This window comes from Rhincodon typus, chromosome 11 (assembly GCF_021869965.1).
Source record: "Rhincodon typus isolate 14 chromosome 11, sRhiTyp1.1, whole genome shotgun sequence".
Taxonomy (NCBI): Eukaryota; Metazoa; Chordata; class Chondrichthyes; order Orectolobiformes; family Rhincodontidae; genus Rhincodon; species Rhincodon typus.
Window position 1 is genome coordinate 18,052,528 of NC_063342.1, and position 17,790 is coordinate 18,070,317.

Below are 17,790 nucleotides of genomic sequence, written 5' to 3' on the forward strand. Positions count from 1 at the left end.
CTTCAGATTTCTGAAGAAGGGTCTAGGCCTGAAACGTCAGCCTTCCTGCTCCTCTGATGCTGCTTGGCCTGCTGTGTTCATCCAGCTCTACACCTTGTTATCTCAGGTAGAGTAAGGGGTCTGGGTGGGATGCTCTTCAGAAGGTCAGTGTGGACTCATTAGGCTGAATGGTCTGCTTCCACATTGTAGGGATTCTATGATTTAACAGAGATGCTAATCTTTCTAAAAGAAAAGAAGTCACCCATTATTTAAAAGCATTTGTCCTTATCTGAGAAACATTTATAGAGTTGGTTTAAATGCTCATGATTTGCAGTCTATTCTCATGCAATCGTTTACAAGAGCCTAAAATTGTGAGATATCTTAACTGAATTAGGTTTTCTTTATCCCACTGTTACACTCCAAGAAGAATCAGGAGGCAGAACTGTTAATAGCAGTAGCTTTATTGTGGAGGTATTCACTCTACAGGAAACAAGGTTGAAGAAAGAGAGAGAGCTATTTGACCTCCCAAACGGTTGATGATGTCATCATTATGTCACGTGGTTGGACTCAATGTGTCAGTTCACCACGCACACACAAATACACAACACCTTTGAACTTCAGACTTTAAATTGTAAGTGAGCTGGATCCAAAAACTGCCTTCTGGTTTGTTTCATTTGTTTGTTTGTATTATTTTTTCTCTGAACTGTTCTGTTTTATGAGGTTTAGCCAATCCTTTTGGCTTCTCAGCAAAAGATGACTGGATTGGGAGTGAACTTGATGTGTTTGGCATCTCATTTATCATTCTGTTTTTTTCAGAGCATATGCTTTGAAAGTCATGATGATTTTGTTCAGACTTCACTTCTTAATGAAAACGAACAATAATTTGTCCGACTTATCCACATTGCTAACTACTTCTGTTCTTGATGAGTGATAATGTCAAATATGGATAGCTATGCCATGATTACTGTAGGACTATTGAGTGATAATCGCAAATGATAACCTGAATTAATTGTCCTACCAGTTACAAATCTAAAACTAGATTAAGTGTAATAGTTTTAACTGATATGCCATGTGCAATAATTAATCTGCATGATGTGTTCTTGAATGAGTACCATTTCAGGTGAGCAGCTTGTTACTCACAGAGGTGATGTGCATATCTTAAATGGAAAACATCACACCCATGCACGTGATGGTACAACGTCCTCTCTATCAGGTCCTGAGGTTCATATCCAGTTAACTCCGCAACCCTGATAATAAAGACAAATAAAATCGCAAATTACTTGCAATGATGCAAGTAATAGTGTAGTGATATTATCATTAGACTAGCAATCCACATCCTCAGGCTAATGTTCTGTGACATGGGTTCAAATCCTGCCATGATAGATAGTGAAATTTGAATTCAGTACAAAGCAGCAATAAATATTAATGCCAGCCACGGTCAATTGTTGTACAGACCCATCTGGTTCACTGAGTTCCTTTTGGAGAAAGAAATATGCTGTCCTTACCTAGTCTGCCCTATATGTGATTCCAGACACTGGATAACATGGTTGACACTTAACACTGCAATTATGTATGGCCAATAAATGCCAATAAATGTGATGCCCATACTCCATGAATGAATTTAAAAAATGAAATAAAGTCAACTAGTTCATGTGAGTCGAGGCTTTGCATGAGAGAAATAAAATAAAAGAATGAAATGTATTGTGAAACAATTGGTTTGGTGGGAATTATAATATTGTGAGTCTTATTTTGGTGCCTTATTTCTTGAAGCGTTTTAGATCACAGTGGAAAAGAAAACATGGAGGAAACCAGATTTTTGAGGTTTAGGCCTTAGTAAGAAACAACAGAGCGAACGCTTTTTTCATTGGAGCAGATAAAGGGGAAGAGAAGAGTTGCTCAAAGTTCCTATGAAACGGAATTAAGTGATTAGGTTTTCTAAAAAGTTGCCTCCAGTGCTGTGGAATAGGCCCATTGTAAGGGAATCCATGGACTCCTGCAATTTCACCATTAAATATATGTAAATATAATGTGTGATTTAAGTATACTTTTAATATCATTTTCTGTAAGTTTGGGTTCTTGGGTTCTAGGTTAGTGAGATACATGAGTTTTTCTGTGAGTCTGAAGTTAAAAATTAACTTGTAAGTATTTCTGGCCATAGTAATTTCTTGTAAAATAGTTTTTGAGGCTTAGCTATAGAATTAATGGATTTTACTTCCAAACAAGAGAAACCAGCTCCAGTTTAGAAAGTCAGGAGAGGATTTTTCAAGCTTAAGGGAGAGATTTCTTTGGTTTTACTTAGAATTTTTAGCAGTCCTGAAAAGTTCTTGGATTAAGATGGCAATATAGACCAGAATTACTGAGAAAGGACAGGTATAATGAAACCAGATTACCCTAGGAGTTGGGAGGTCATGTTGCAGCTGTACAGGACATTAGTTCAGCTACTTTTGGATCAGTGCGTGCAATTCTGGTCTCCCTCCTATAAGAAGAATGTTGAGAAACTAGAAAGGGTTCAAAAAAATTTACGTGGATGTTGCCAGAGTTGGAGGGTTTGAGCGGTGGGGAGAGACTGAATAGGCTGAGGCTATTTTCCCTGGAGTGTTGGAGGCTGAGGAATGACCTTATAGAGGTTTATAAAACCATGAGGGACGTGGATAGGGTAAATAGGCAAAGTTTTTATCCGGGGTGTGAGGGTCCAAAACTAGAGAGCATAGGTTGAAGGTGAGAGGGGGAAAGATATAAAAGGGACCTAAGGGGCAACTTTTTCACACAGAGGGTGGTACGTGTATGGACTGAGCTGCCAGAGGAGATGGTGGAGAATGGTATGATTACAACATTTGCAAGGCATCTGACGGGTATATGAATAGGAAGGGTTTAGAGGGATGTTGGCTAAATGCTGACAAATGGGATTAGATTCATATAGGATATCTGGTCATCATGGGTGATTTGGACCAAAGGTCTATTTCCGTGCTGTATATCCCTATGATTCTAGAGTAAAGAGTAAATGGTAAACTCAGACAAGATGTGTTGGTATAAAACCCTGAAGAAATTACTTAAAGTTGCATACATTTAGGTTCAGATGTATCATAACTCCAGGAAGAAGCTATAAGAAGTTCCAGTCTAAATTAAAGTCACATGTGTTTAAACCTACTAGATGGTGGAGACAGGGATGAAGACAGTACAGTTAGTGCTGTATGGATGGTGTTTTTGGGCATTATGCAAGGTGTATTTTGGATGCTGTACAAAAGCTGTTGTTTTTCTTTTCAATTTATAAAGGATTGTTTGGGGATTAATAGTTTTATGCTTTTACTGTGTTTTAAAAAAATCTTTGAATTTGTGACATAAGTAGATAGTTTATTCTATTTTACCTTCATTTTTCTGTTAATAAACTTGTTTTATTGTTAAAAAGCATCTACACCAATGCATGCTTATGTTTTAGTGAGAGACCACTACATTAAAATCAAACCAAAATAAAATATAATCTATCAAGCCAAGTTTTGGTCTGATCTTGTCCTATAATAACATCATCTAAGATCAAAGGCTGAAGCATTGCATAAGATTGACAAAAAAAGGCCCAGTGGAGTTGCCAGGAGTGGTAATAAACCTCAGGACGATTGTGGAAGACAGCAACGGAGGACCAAGTGACTGGTAAAGAAAGGGAGAACACAGTGTGAATCCAAATGAGGAGGAAAGAAAACATAAAAACAGGCTGTAAAAGCTTCTGTAGGTGCGGGAAGAAGGATCGTTGACGAAGACAAAGGCGAGTTCGTTACAGGATTTATAACTGGGTACAGCGAAATGATGTCTTTGTGTCTGTCTTCACTGAGGAGAATACAAGGAATCTCCTGGACTGGGAGATCTGAGGGACCCTGGGCTTGGGGGAGGAGGGGGATGGAGTGGGGAAACAGGAATTCAAGGAAATTAGTACGAGGGAGAAAGTTGGAGGATACCTGGTATTCTAACACGTGTACCAGAGTCCCGAAAGAGGTAACTGTGGATGTGGAGATAGCGGAATCATGGATAATAGTGTTTCAACATTTTGGGGAGTGGTTCCCACAGACTGGAAGGTATCAAATCTCACCCGGCTATTTGAGAAGAAAGGGAGGGAGAAGGAAAACGGGAACAGACGGAATTGTTAGCCTCCCGTTAGTCACAGGGAAAATACTGATGTGTAATGTGAAGGATGTGGCAGGGGAATTGAGTTTAAGAGCTGCGAGGTTATGCTGCAGCTCTATAAAACCCCGGTTAGACCACACTTGGAATATTGTGTTCAGTTCTGGTCGCCTCATTATAGGAAGGATGTGGAAGCTTTAGAGAGGGTGCAGAGGAGATTTACCAGGATGCTGCCTGGGCTGGAGGGCAGATCTTATGAGGAAAGGTTGAGGGAGCTAGGGCTTTTTTCATTGGAGCGAAGAAGGATGAGAGGTGATTTGAAAGAGGTGTACAAGATGATGAGAGGCATAGCTAGAGTGGATAGCCAGAGACTTTTTCCCAGGGGCGGAAATGACTATTATGAGGGGGCATAATTTTAAGATGATTGGAGGAAGGTATAGGGGAGATGTCAGAGGTAGGTTCTTCACACAGAGTGGTGGGGCGTGTGTGGAATGCGCTGCCGGCAGTGGTAGTGGAGTCAGATACTTTTAAGCGACTCTTGGATAGGCACATGGAGGATAGTAAAATGTAGGGTATGCAGGGTAGATTGATCTTAGTAGGATAATAAGTCGGCACAACATCATGGGCCAAAGGGCCTGTACTGTGCTGTACTGTTCTATGCTCTATGCTATGCTTTATCATTACAATAGCAAACACTTCAATATGACAGGAGGTGATTATTGTATAATTGCGGTATATTGTACAGACAATTGCACAAAGGAATGGGCCAATGAGTCCAAATAAGGCTGTTATCATTAATACACCCATCCTCTTAGCACAGAACTTTTAACTTTTTTTCTATCCAAGTGCAACCAACTGATTCAGCTGCAAGTATGATCTTGAATGTCTTATTATTACAAAAGTAATGCTTGTCTAATTGACAATGTTCTATGAAGGGTGAACCAGATGTGCACTGCAAGCAAAAGGTATTCATTGAGAGGACCAATTGTGGTCTGGTCTGACAGTCTACACAAAGGAGAAGTGGTGGTATTGTCACTGGGCTAGTAATCCAGTCACATGTCTTAAGGACATTGTTCAAATTGCAGTGCAATTTGAATCGAAAGGGAAAATCTAAAATTAAAAATCTAGTCCGTGTAATTGCTGTTAAAAGATAATCTGTTTCATTAATGTCCTTTAGGGAAGAATATCTGTCAACCTTACCTGGTCTGGCCTACATGTGACTGCAGTGCCACAGTAATGTGGTTGACTCTTAACCGTCCTCTGAAACTTAGCTCAAGGGCAATAAATGCTGGCCCAGCCAACATCCAACGAATAAACGAAAAAAAAAGTCTCAGGCCAAGTCTATCAGCCAGATCTGAGCAATTGATTTGCTGTTATGTTTCTTTTGGAGGACCTAAAGTCTTTCTCATCAATTGTTTTCTTTCCTTGTATCAGTCTCCTTCAGTTGAGGGCTCACTGGTATCCGAAAATGCAATCTTCAATTAGAAGCAAAATCTTATTGGCCTGGTTTAGTCTTCCATTCTCCTGTGCAATTTGAAGGAAGGCATTAGAAACTGGGATTTCAGTGAAGTGAAACCCCTTGACATCTATGCCCTGGAAATTCTAACTCTTAAAGTGCTCAATCTTTGAAACTATCAGTTGCTGTTAAATCATTTTACCAGTTGAAGTTCTTACCTTGCATCTAGGAAAATTAGTTTGAGATCCAGACTGGCTCTGAACATGAACATGTTGCTGTGAAGTTTGATTTCTGTGATAGCACTGGGTGGGAGTGAATGTCCCACTGCCACCAGTCCCACAATCTGGTAGCAGCCATCATAGAGAGTAACGTCAAATACATACTGGCGGATTTTCAAATAGCCACTGCAGTGGATTACCTATAGAGAAGGATAATTTCAGTTGATTTATGCATAGTGAAAATATTTTCTAAACACACAGAAGAGTCTAAGCAAATGAAACTGATGTGTTTCACTCAAGGAAGCTGAAAGTGGGAACTTTATCAAAGAATACTAAACCGTACACTTACTTTCACACTAACTTGTCCCACAATCTATTTAGCAACAGAAAACTGCCAAAAAAAGGGCAGTCCAGGTGCTGAAGTGCATTGCCGTGCCAATATGGTTCAGTACGGACAGAACACAATGTACGTTCACAATTGTAATTGCCGGCCATGTCTTTGGGAGGAGATTTCTGTTCACCATTTGAGTATACGATAATCTGTAGCAGGGAGATGGAGAGATACCAAAAAGACAGATATCTAACCCATGATCTTCATGTTGTTATTCGTGAAAAAATGTTGACACCCGCCCCCCCACACATTACCAGTGATATTCCTCATTTTGATCAATCAAAATTAGAAAAAAATGGATAAAAATGGTAAGCATAAAGAATCTAGTGCATTAAATAATTTTCTTCTTAATTGTTGAATTAGGCCTTTAAAAAAATCCAATGCACCTTTGACTTAATGTAATTGAAAGTTGCTTGGGAAATGCAGGCAGATGGTTGGATGATTCCTGCTAAATGATGGTTGCTGGGATAGGGGAATGTCATGCCAAGGTCAGCAGCCTGGTCAGGATCAATAATGCAGAACATAATGTTAAATAGACACTTTGGAGTTCTGCATTTTGAGAACAGAAGAAAGTTTACGAAAACTTTTTGGGGAAAATGGATTACATCGGCTCCATGGTAATGAACTTGCATTTATATAACGTCTTAACTCAGCTCTCAAATCATTTTGAAGTTCTTCTTATAGAATGAATTATATTGTGTGGTTACTGTCACTTTATGCCTAAAATAGATTGCCTGCAAAAGGAATAGGCTTGATGGCTCTATTCCCTTCTTGTTTTATTCCATATAACTTTCAGATGTAATCAAACTTTTAAGGTAACATTAGTGCCTCCCAGGTGCCAGGCAATGACCATCTCAAACAGGTGGAATCTAGCAATCACCCCTTGATGTTCACTGGCACTACCATTGCTCAATATCCTACTGTAATTCTGAGTTACCATTTACTAGAACTGAACTGGACCAACCACATAAATGCTGTAGCTACATAGCTGCTCAGAGTCTAGGAATTCTGTGGTGAATAATTCACCTCTTGTCTCCCCCAGTGCCTTTCTTTCATCTACAAGACACAAGTCAGAAGTGTGATGGAATACTGTCCACTTCCCTGAATGAGCAGTGCTCCAACACTCAAGAGGTTTGACACCATTCAGGACAAAACAGCATGCTTATTGGCGTCCCATCCACCACCTTCAACATTCACTCCGTGCATCACGATGTGAAGTAGCATCAGTGTACACCATCTATAAAATGCACTGCTGTGACTTGCCATAGCTCCTCTGACACCAACTTCCTAACCTATAACCACTGCTGTCAAGAAATACATGGAGATGGGAACACCATCACATGCAAGTTCTCCTCTAAGCTATTCACCATCCTTCAATGTCACTAGATCAAAATCCTGGAACCTTCTAATAGCACAATGGGTGTACTCACACTCCAGGGACTGCAGTGGTTCAAGGAAGCAGATCTCCATCACCTTCTCTAGGGCAATTCACATCCCATGAATGAATAATTTGTTTAAAATTGGCAGGGATTTTTGCATAAAATCCAATATTTAACCAAATGATCATCTTAGAATTGCCCAATTCTCACTTAAGTTAACTTATTTTCTGATTAGTACAACCCCAACTTCATCCCTGTTTTATTCTTTTGCGGCTTACTGTTTCAACTCCACAAATGTTCGAGACAGCATGTCCACTATAATTCCTTCTTAGTTATGCTCATTTTCTCTATTCTGTGTTTATTAATCTTGCTTCAAAATAACTTTGATTGTTCTTCTTTGTTGTCTCTCAGCTTTCTTTATTTGTTTGTTCATCAAGTTCTGTTTCAACATTGAGCTCAGCACGTTTCTGAGGAAAGATTTCTAGAACGGGTTTGATTTGCCTTACTTGTAAATCAAGTCAACTGAGTTATTTTGCAGGATTCCACTTCCCTTCTATGGATGGAATGCATACATTGAAAAATCCACTTACCCAAAAAAGAAGTCAATAAAAGGGAATAATCCCATAATATACAAAAACTTCGTTGTAATCGGAAGTCTAAGCCTGTCGTATGGTGTAGTATAAAAACAATTTAAATTGTCAGATGGTTTCCATTCAGCTATTGATACTGAAAGGTATTTGTTTGAACTGTCAATTACTCCTATTCATAAGGAAAACTATCCAAGATCCATGTAGACTCTGTTGTTTAATGCACTGCCTAAAGTGAAATTGAACCACACAAAGGATTAGTTTCCATCCAGACATTTACTGATTTAACCAATTCAACTCAGGTGTTGGCAATCATACTATAATTGAACATTTGTGGCCCTTGCCTAAATTAGCCACAATACCAATTATTGATTGGCGTTCAGTGACCTTGATGGAAAATGTGTGTGCGAGTGTGTGTATCTGAGTGTATGGTCACAAACATAAAACTGCCACAGGCCATGTGGAGCTCTGCAACATGGGGTCCAGTGAAAATCATAGTCAGGTGGAATGCATAGCATCACTTGGTTTTGTAACTCTGCTTGCATGCTGCAGTTACTCATCTCAGGCTACAATTGAAGTTTGCATACCCTATGTGTTTATAGCTGACATTCAGTCCATGGGAGATAGAAGAAGTAATTTTAATTTTTGGTGACTGGGTAGACTGGGTCGACTGGGTCATTGTCCGTTTCAACTCTATTCTCTCATTGAAGTCCAACCCAAAAGGCAGAGGTGACATTATAGACTACAAAAGTATAACGCACGCATGTTCCTTGTTATTGAAATTCCTTAGCTTGTTGTTCTATAGAACATATAAAAGTGTTATGATTGATTTTTCACTGACAGGGACATCATAGCAGTGTCTATTGGCAGCTGTCTGTCATTGAGCTGTGTAATATAACAAGCTGTTATCTTGGGATTTGTTTATTGACTGTTGCAAATATCACTGACCAGCTTTATTAAACATATTTATGAAAAAGGCTGGGCATATGGTGTTGGCTGGACATTCTGTCCATTCCATAGCTAGAACAAAGACTGATGAAAATGAGGAAAGTAACAATTTTATCTCAGCCGTTATAGCAAACCATGGAAGAAAGTGCAAAGTTAAATTAAGTGATAGAGATCAAAGGTCTGACAAGTTCCATATTGGTAGGATAGAAATTTGTTGGAAATAAGTTTTTTTAATTCTTTCATGGCAGGTGAGCGCTAAATTAATTTACTAATTAATTTATTAAATTAAACCGATATATAAAAAACTCTTCATAATCCTTGCCAAAGTTGTGCCTGAAATGACATTCCATCTCCATTAATATTGTCAAGAATGGAAAACTGGTTCTCCTTAGATTAATCTTCAGGCTACTAAATTCTCATCCTTGTAGTGAATAGCCCAGGTTCTAAATTTTTCTTCATATTAATAGTGATCAATATGTTGTCATTAAATTTCATTGATATAGGTAAAAATCAGTATCAAGATTCATAATGTGCCAAGCTTTCCGACTTCAGTATCAACATAACTGATGGAGGGCAGGCTGGAGAAATAATCTTTTTACATGTGTGAAGCTGGCATGGTACTTCAGGAGGCTTTCCTGGCATTTCCCTCTGACTTTCTCTTTCTTTTTAAGTTCTGAAGAATCAAACTTTTGCCGTTATCTAAACTCAACAGTCCAACTTCATCCAATTGGCAACAGTCAGTTATATTGATAGGAGGTGACTCAGAGCTGGACACAATCCCTTCCAAATGTTTATTTTCATGCCGGATGGTTACAAGGAACATGATCCAAAACTGATCTTCCACAGGCTAGATACAAGGATTCAATGCAAACAGCTAAAATCATACAGAGCAAGGAATCAAACTTTTCAAAGTGCATCTCTCCACTGAAACATCCAGAAAGAAATGGAGAAAGGAATCAGATTACATTACATTAGTGACATTACAATACTTAAAATTCAGTTGAAGGATAAATTCACAATGAATATTCCTGTTTATTTTGTATTAGCAGCTGCACCTTCAACTGCTCTAAAAATTGTTAGACTTCTCTGCCTCTTTACCTCTTTCCTCCTCTTAAGACTCCTTAAAACTAACATCTTATCTTTCCTAATATCTTCTGATGTGACCCAATGTTACTAATGCTCACGTGATGTGCCTCAGACCATTTTATTACATGGAAAGCACCATATAAATGCAAGTTGATTGCTGTTGTAGCTTAAAGCATTAAGTAAAAATATTGTGATATTATTTTGCCTTATTCCCTGAAAAAAAGACTTGTCCTCCTTCTGGAGCTGCAGCATAAGACAGCCAAAATGTCATCTCAATTATCCCAAAACGAAAACTCATATACTTATAAATTAGGCTATGAGAAATCTGAATGTTAGAATTTGAGTACAATTCTTTCAATGATTGTTTACAGTTTCTTACCTTGTAACCACCACAAGTCAAACCTGCATTTCTTTTGGCCAGAACACATTTCATCCTTAGAAAGAAGGAACGCTCAATTTCATATTCTGAAAAGGAACATCAAAAAATGTTATTATACCTGAGCTTTGAAACCTTATAAACTATGCAGTGTTATTACACAAGATGCCCTGAATTATTGTAGCCATGTAAAAAAAAAGAACCAAGCTGTCTTTTAATATAAAATTTATTACTTGTTCTGGGATGTGACTGATGGCCAGATTTATTGCCCATCCTTAGTTCTGCTGAGAAGTGTTGCTGGGCTTCTTGTTAAAATATGCAGCAGGAAAGAGTCTTACTGTACAAGGTATTCAAGATTATGTTGCTTTGAGAGCAACATTTGGATTTATTCCTTGAGGTTGTAAATACACATGTTTTATTGGGTTCTGAATCCCTTACATTTCGAAAAGTAGATAAACTTTTTTTAAAAAATTGAAACATTACAACCAAATCAATCAGAATGTAGCTGCAGTGTGCAGAAATCCATGTTGGGGTGCAGGAGTATTGTGTGTTTTGGTGAAAACTGGGCATTTGATGTGTGCAGGAGATTGTGTCCATTCTGTAGCTAGAAAAAAAAACTGATGCATATGTGGAAGGTAATAATTTTATTTCATGGCTGTTACAATGAACCATGGAACTGGGTAGTAATGATTGTAACAAGGTCAGCCAGGTGGACCTCATGGAATAGCAGTTCCCTGATTGGGACTGTCAATCTGCTCCAAACAGGGAGCCTGGCTCACAAATAAAAACAGGAGTGTCAGACATCCTTACACTCTGAGAGAGCTGGGTCAGTGTCAAAGACTTTCCACATATAAATAAAGGGTGACTTGGTGACTTGGTGACAGGGCATTGGTCTCTGTGGAGTTATTTTGGGTACAAAGTGTAAATTAAGTGATAGGGAAAATTGAGCTGAGCATTTTCAAAGGTTTGATGTGGTGCATTTTGTTAGGTGAGAAATTTGTTGGAAGTAATTTTTTTTAAATTCTTTCATGGCATGTCAGCATCACTGTCAAGGCCAGTATTAGGAATACTTCAAAGGGTGAAAACAAACAAGCTTGTTTTCTTCAGGGGGTATCCAATATAAAGTTTGTGATCTCAAAATTAGTGATAAACCAGTTAAGAGTGAAACCAAGAATCATTTTTGCACACAAAGGTTATCATCAATGTTGGATATTTTCTTAAAAGATTACAGATGCTGGAACTGAAATGGTTCATAATGAGATTTATTGCATAAGAGTATAAGGAATATGGAACAAAGGGAGTTAAAATACAGATCAACTAATCATCCAATATGATGGTAGGATAGGCTTGAATGTTTAGATAGTCTGCATATGTTTCTGAAGAGACTCCAACACAATGAGCTGAGCTTCCTTTCTGTAAATAAATTTAAATGTTTCTTTACTTTGGATTTCTTAATGCTGTGGGAAGCTAAAGTTATCTAAAACAAAAGCAAAATACTGCAGATGCAGGAAATCTGAAATAGAAACAGAAAATGTCAGGAATTCTCAGCAGGTCAGGCATTATCTGTGGAGAGAAAAACAGTTAATGTTTGAGGTTGATGATCTTCCATCAGAACTGGAAAGTGTTAGAAATATAATAGGTTATAAACAAGTAAAAAGGTGCAAGTCTAACATGTGTTGTACTGTGACAAGTAAAGAAACAAAAAATAGGTGTAGAAGAGATGTGAATGGTAGAATGATGAATATCTGCCACCCAAACAAAAGGAGAGGAAAACAAGAAAGTAAAACTATGATAGGGAAACTAAATGAGGTCAAAGGCTATGGTTTCAAATTGTTGAACCCAATGCTAAGAAAGTTTGTAAAATGCCTAACTGAGAGATAAAGTTTTATTCCTTGCATTTGTATTGAACTTCATTGGAGCATTGCAGAAATCCATGGATTGAAGGTGTCAGCATGGTAGAAAGATTGAGAATTAAAATAACAGCCTGGCTTTGTCTGATGTTTTGGTTTTCTCTTTTCTTCTTTTCTCTTTCAGGTGCCAACTCACACTTCCTCTAGACTTTATATCTTTGCTTGTTCCACTATTTGCACGGCCAACTAATTTGTTCTTTAATCTCTCTCGTATTCCATTCTATCATAGGCCTTCTCTTTTGCCCATATCCCACTCTCCTCTTTTCACTTGCTTGAAATATATTACAATTCAAACTCTTCTCAACTCTGATGAAAGGTCACTAACCTAAAAATATTAACCCTTCTCCTCTTCACTGACCTGATCTACTACTTCCAGCACTTTTTCTTTTAACTTCTAGTTTGTTTCCGGTAAAAGCAGAAGTTTTAAGAACATCTCTTTCAACAACTTCAAATGAGTTAGATCCTTTCCAGAGATGTTCATACTGACATCAAATTCAGACCAAACCAGTTCTTTCATATTTCAAGAAAAATGTGGCTGTAACATGGGAGTTTGAATATTCCACGAAATTAAGAGCACGTGTGTGTACACTTTTCAGTCCCTTTAATGTTAATTTTATTCACCTTCTTTCGGATTGTGTCCATTCCTGAGGGGACATTGCTGGGGTTTTAGTTCCATGAACTTAGTGTGACTGTACTATTAGAACAAAGAGTTGACCTGCAACAATATCTCTGTTACAAAATGCCATCAGGTGATTGCCAACATAAGCATTATATGATATATGAAAAAAAACTTCAGTATGATCACAGTTTATTGTGCCCTTGTTGTGCTATAAATTTCATGCCTCAGAGATCATAAATATGGCAAGAAAATCAAAAGTCCCAATTTATAAGCATCAAAACCAAGTTGTGCCCTGCTTGCACTGCTTTCATAGAATCCCTACAATGTGGAATCAGGCCATTTGGCCCAACGAGTGCACACTGGCCCTCTGAAGAGCATCCCACCCAGACCCAACCCCCAAACCTATAACCCTATATTTCCCATGACTAATCCACCTAGCATGTACATCCCTCGACACTATGCGCAAGCTAGCATGGTCAATCCACCTAATCTGCACATTTTCACTGAAATGAAATCAAGATAATATATTGGCCATAACAATGGTTCCAACATAGCCTAAGCTGCCTAAATGCCTTGCAGGCCAATTTGTAAATTTGCTTAAAATTTAAAACAAATGTGTCTGTAAGTGTTCAACTTGACTGTTACTACCAAGCTCCATTAAGTAATAACAACCTCATCAGAGGGACTTCTGCCAGTTACAAAAGCATTTGAAAAGCTTGAAATTTCACTGAGCTAAAATGTTGGTCTTCTAGTGCAAATAGTTGTCCACCACCAAGTGCAGACTGACACTTTCTAATGACCCAGATTATGTGCTGAGCAATGCACTCAAGGTTGGAACTGCTGCTGCAGAGGTGCAGTGGGCTAAGGCGACCAATTTAAACTGTGATAAACCCCTCAAGCTATGTGCTTGATGTGCAATGAACGTTGTAAATATCGAATGAAATTGTATGTGTAATATACAATATTGAAAGAAAGTGATTAGTTTGGCATTTTATGTAATGTCAGTTTTGAACGTTCATATATTGCACTTTTGTGAATTTTATGAATAAAAGAATCTTTCAAAAAATGCACAATGTTTTTATGTACAATGAAATAGTAAGCCTGTATTTTATAAGAAGATTTATAATTTTATACTGTGGACTGTATGCTTAAGTTTTTTTTGTTAAACATTGCTTATATAAATGGTATATTTTTAAATTTTGAGGTAAGAAAATATAAATTAAATAAATAAGATGAATCTAGGCTGTACATGATCTGACGCAAAAAGGCCAAAAAGGATTTGAAGGGGAAGCTAGACATGTACCAGAGAATAGAAGGAATATTCTTTTAAGGTTAGATGAAATGGAGCTGGGGAGGACTTGAAGCATAAATACAAGTAAGACTGCATGGCCTGTTTCTATACAATACAGTCCATGTAAGTCTATTCGTTCCATGTCTTACCCGACCCAAACAACTTGCAGTTTTGTTACTTGGCTCATTCCTGTAAAAATGTTGTCCATCTATATCTGTATTACATAAATGTTTCCAAGGTATAAATGTACCATTATTTTCTTTTTTATTCATTTGTGGGATGAGAATGTTGAAGGCTGGCCAGCATTTATTGTCCATCCCTAGTTGCCCTTGAGAATATGGTGGTGAACTATGTTCTTGACCTGCTGCAGGCCACCTGCTGTGGGTTGACCCACAATGCCATTAGGGAAGGAATTCCAGGATTTTGACCCAGCAACAGTGAAGGAACGGTGATATATTTCCAACTCAGGTTAGTGGGTGGCTTGGAAGGGATCTTGAAGTGCTGGTGTTCTCATTTATCTGCTGCCCTTGTCCTTCTAGACGGAAGTGGTTGTGGGTTTGGAAGGTGTTGTCTGAGGATCATTGGTGAATTTCTGCAGTGCATTTTGTGGATAGTACACACTGCTGCTACTGAGCGTCGGTGGTAGAGGGAGTGGATGCTTGTAGATGTAGTGCCAATCAAGCGGGCTGCTTTGCCCTGGATGGTGTCAAGCTTCTTGAATGTTGTTGGGGCTGCACTCATCCAGGCAAGTGGAGATTATTGCATCACACTCCTGACTTGCTTCTTGTAGATGGTGGACAGGCTTTGGGGAGTCAGGGGGTGAGTTATTCGCTGCAGTATTCTTAGCCTCTGACCTTCTCTTGTAGCCACTGTGATTATATGATGAGTCCAGTTGAGTTTCTGGTCAATGATAACCCCCAGGATGTTGACAGTGGGAGATTCAATGATGGTAACACTAATTAATGTCAAGGGGCAGTGGTTAAATTGTCTCTTATTGGTGTTAGTTACAGCCTGGCATTTGTGTTGCACGAATATTACTTGCCATTTGTCAGCCCAAGCCTGAATATTGGTCTCCATAATGCCCCTTTTGCATAGGCATTAAATTTGAGGAAACAATACCTTAGAGTCCTTTAGTTTTTTAGAGACTGCAAGTATCTGATTTTGTACAAGCTATGTCTGTTGATCTTAAAAGTTTATTCACATCAGATTCCAATTTAACTGAAGAAAATTAAAATATTGTGGATGCTGGAAAGCTAAAATAGGAACAGAGAATGCTGGAGAAACTCAGCAGAAATGGCAACATCTACAGAGAGAGAGATAGAAAGAAAGAGTTTGTGATGTCCAATATGACTTCTTCAGAAGGTGGAAAAGTGATTGGCTCTATATTATAGAAAAATGGTTGGGAGGAGTAAGTGGAACAAAAGGAGAGATCATGAGAAGGTTAGTGGATTAGAGATCACAACTGCCACAGAACAAAAAGCAAAAGGAGTGGTAATGATTCTCCTTTATCCCCACTTGGTAGACATGATCTACAAATGTGTATAACCCATTTCCTACACTTTGCCCTCAACCCCTTGCCCTCATCTTCCAGAACAATAAGGTTCCCTTTGTCCTCACTTTTCACGCAATCAGCTTCCAAATTCAAAGGATCATTTTCCATCTTTTCCATCACCTTCAGTAGGATACCATTTTCCCCTCTCTTCCTCTGTCAGTATCCCGAAGAGACTATTCCTTCTATGACAGCCTCATTCACTCCTATACCAACTGAAACAACTTATCCCCCTCCCATGGAATCTTGAGTCACAAAGAGATAAGGTGTAGCACTTGCCCTTTAACCTCTTGTGATCTCTGTGTCCAAAACACCAAACATTCATTCCAGGTGAAGCAGTGATTTACTTGTACTTCTTTATATCCAGTTTATCTTATTCACTGCTCACAACATGGTCTCCTCTGCACTGGCGAGACCAAATGCAGACTAGATGACTGTTTTGTGGAATGCCTCCACTCTGTCTGCAATAATGACTGCAACCCTTCCAGTTGCTTGCCATTTTTATACATCATCTTACTTAAATACTTGCAATTCATGTCCTATTTCTGTTGCAATGTTTCTGTGAAGCCCAACGTAGACTGGGGAAACAACACTTCTTTCTCATTGAAGCACTTTACAGTCTTTTGGATACAATATTGCATTCAACAACTTCAGAGACCATGACCTCTGTCTCAATTTTATTTTTCCATTCTACTGCACTCTAATCCTCACAGAGTCTGGTTTTCTTCATTTTTACTTCCAGCAGAACTGACCTATGTTCTGCTATTAACACCTAACCTGGACCTATCTCCCTTCCCTAAAATCATCACCACTTGTTTTGCCTTTTGGCATGAAACACGATTGGTCTCTAATCTGCCTCAATCTCTAACCTTTCCTGACCTTCCATTCTGTTCCATTTACTCCTTCCACCGTTCTTCGCAGTATAAATTCCATCACTTTTTCACCAGTCTCTTGTTAGTTTTAAAGAATAGTCATTTTGGACTAGAAATTTCAAATTGTTTCTCTCTCCATAGATGCTGCCAGCTCTGCTGAGTTTCTCCAGCAATGCCTGTTTTTATTCTAATCTAACCTTGTCTTAGCCTCTCACACATCAGTATCCATCCAATCTCCCTGTTTGAATAAAATTATCTAACTTAGCACAGAGAACAACTTTTATGAATTTGTTGGCGTATATTTTACCAAGCCTTCACAAAGTTATTATTTTCAATGTTGTGCAAATACAGTAAGACATGTTTAATCTTCTTAGTCTTTTGTGTTCTCCTCTGCTTAAGTGCAGCTTAGTTGTGGAAGCACAACTACATCAAAGAGTAAATTCACTGTTGCGTGTTTATTTAACCGTGTTTTTTGTGGTCAATGATGGGGACAGCAATAAAACTTTAAATTAGACCCACAATGCCACAATATTAAAATATTGGAATAAGCAGTTACAAGCGTTTATTGCTCGAGTTGCCTAAGGGGACATTTTGTTGTTAATTTGATTGATTCTAATTGGCACCAAAAAGAGAAGGAACAGGTGCTGAAGATTGGCTGTGTTCACTGACCAAATTTGTTAACTGTTTCTGGCACTTACTGTTTGGACTCCAATTGGAGACTTGTTACTCAAATGCTCGGGTCAACTTGACCCAGTCCTCACTCACTCTGTCACCTTTTCCACAAATATTTTTCCCTTCATTTCAAAGAACTTAAGTGAGAAAAAAAATTCAAAGCTGCTGCTGGATTAGAATTTGAATTGACAAGATCTGTGCTGGTTACTAAGTAGATTTGTAAATCTGTCTAGCACTTCTCATAACCACTACCGCAAACGTAAAATAAAAATGGACAAATTCAAGTTTGATCTGATAAATGATAAGTAACATAAATGCCACATAAGTGCCAGGCAATTGCAATCTAC

At 38.4% G+C, this 17,790-nt stretch overlaps 1 protein-coding gene across 1 annotated transcript in view; it reads right to left on the reverse strand.

Annotated features, from left to right (window-relative positions):
• The window catches only part of sim2 (SIM bHLH transcription factor 2), a 94,575-nt gene that overhangs the window by 28,001 nt on the left and 48,784 nt on the right, over positions 1 to 17,790 (reverse strand). Inside the window, exons 5-7 of the mRNA XM_048603125.1 lie at positions 10,534 to 10,619; positions 5,764 to 5,963; positions 1,120 to 1,226 (exon numbers count right to left, since the gene is read on the reverse strand). Of these exons, the coding sequence (XP_048459082.1) occupies positions 1,120 to 1,226; positions 5,764 to 5,963; positions 10,534 to 10,619 (393 nt within the window). The remainder of the gene's footprint in view (positions 1 to 1,119; positions 1,227 to 5,763; positions 5,964 to 10,533; positions 10,620 to 17,790) is intronic.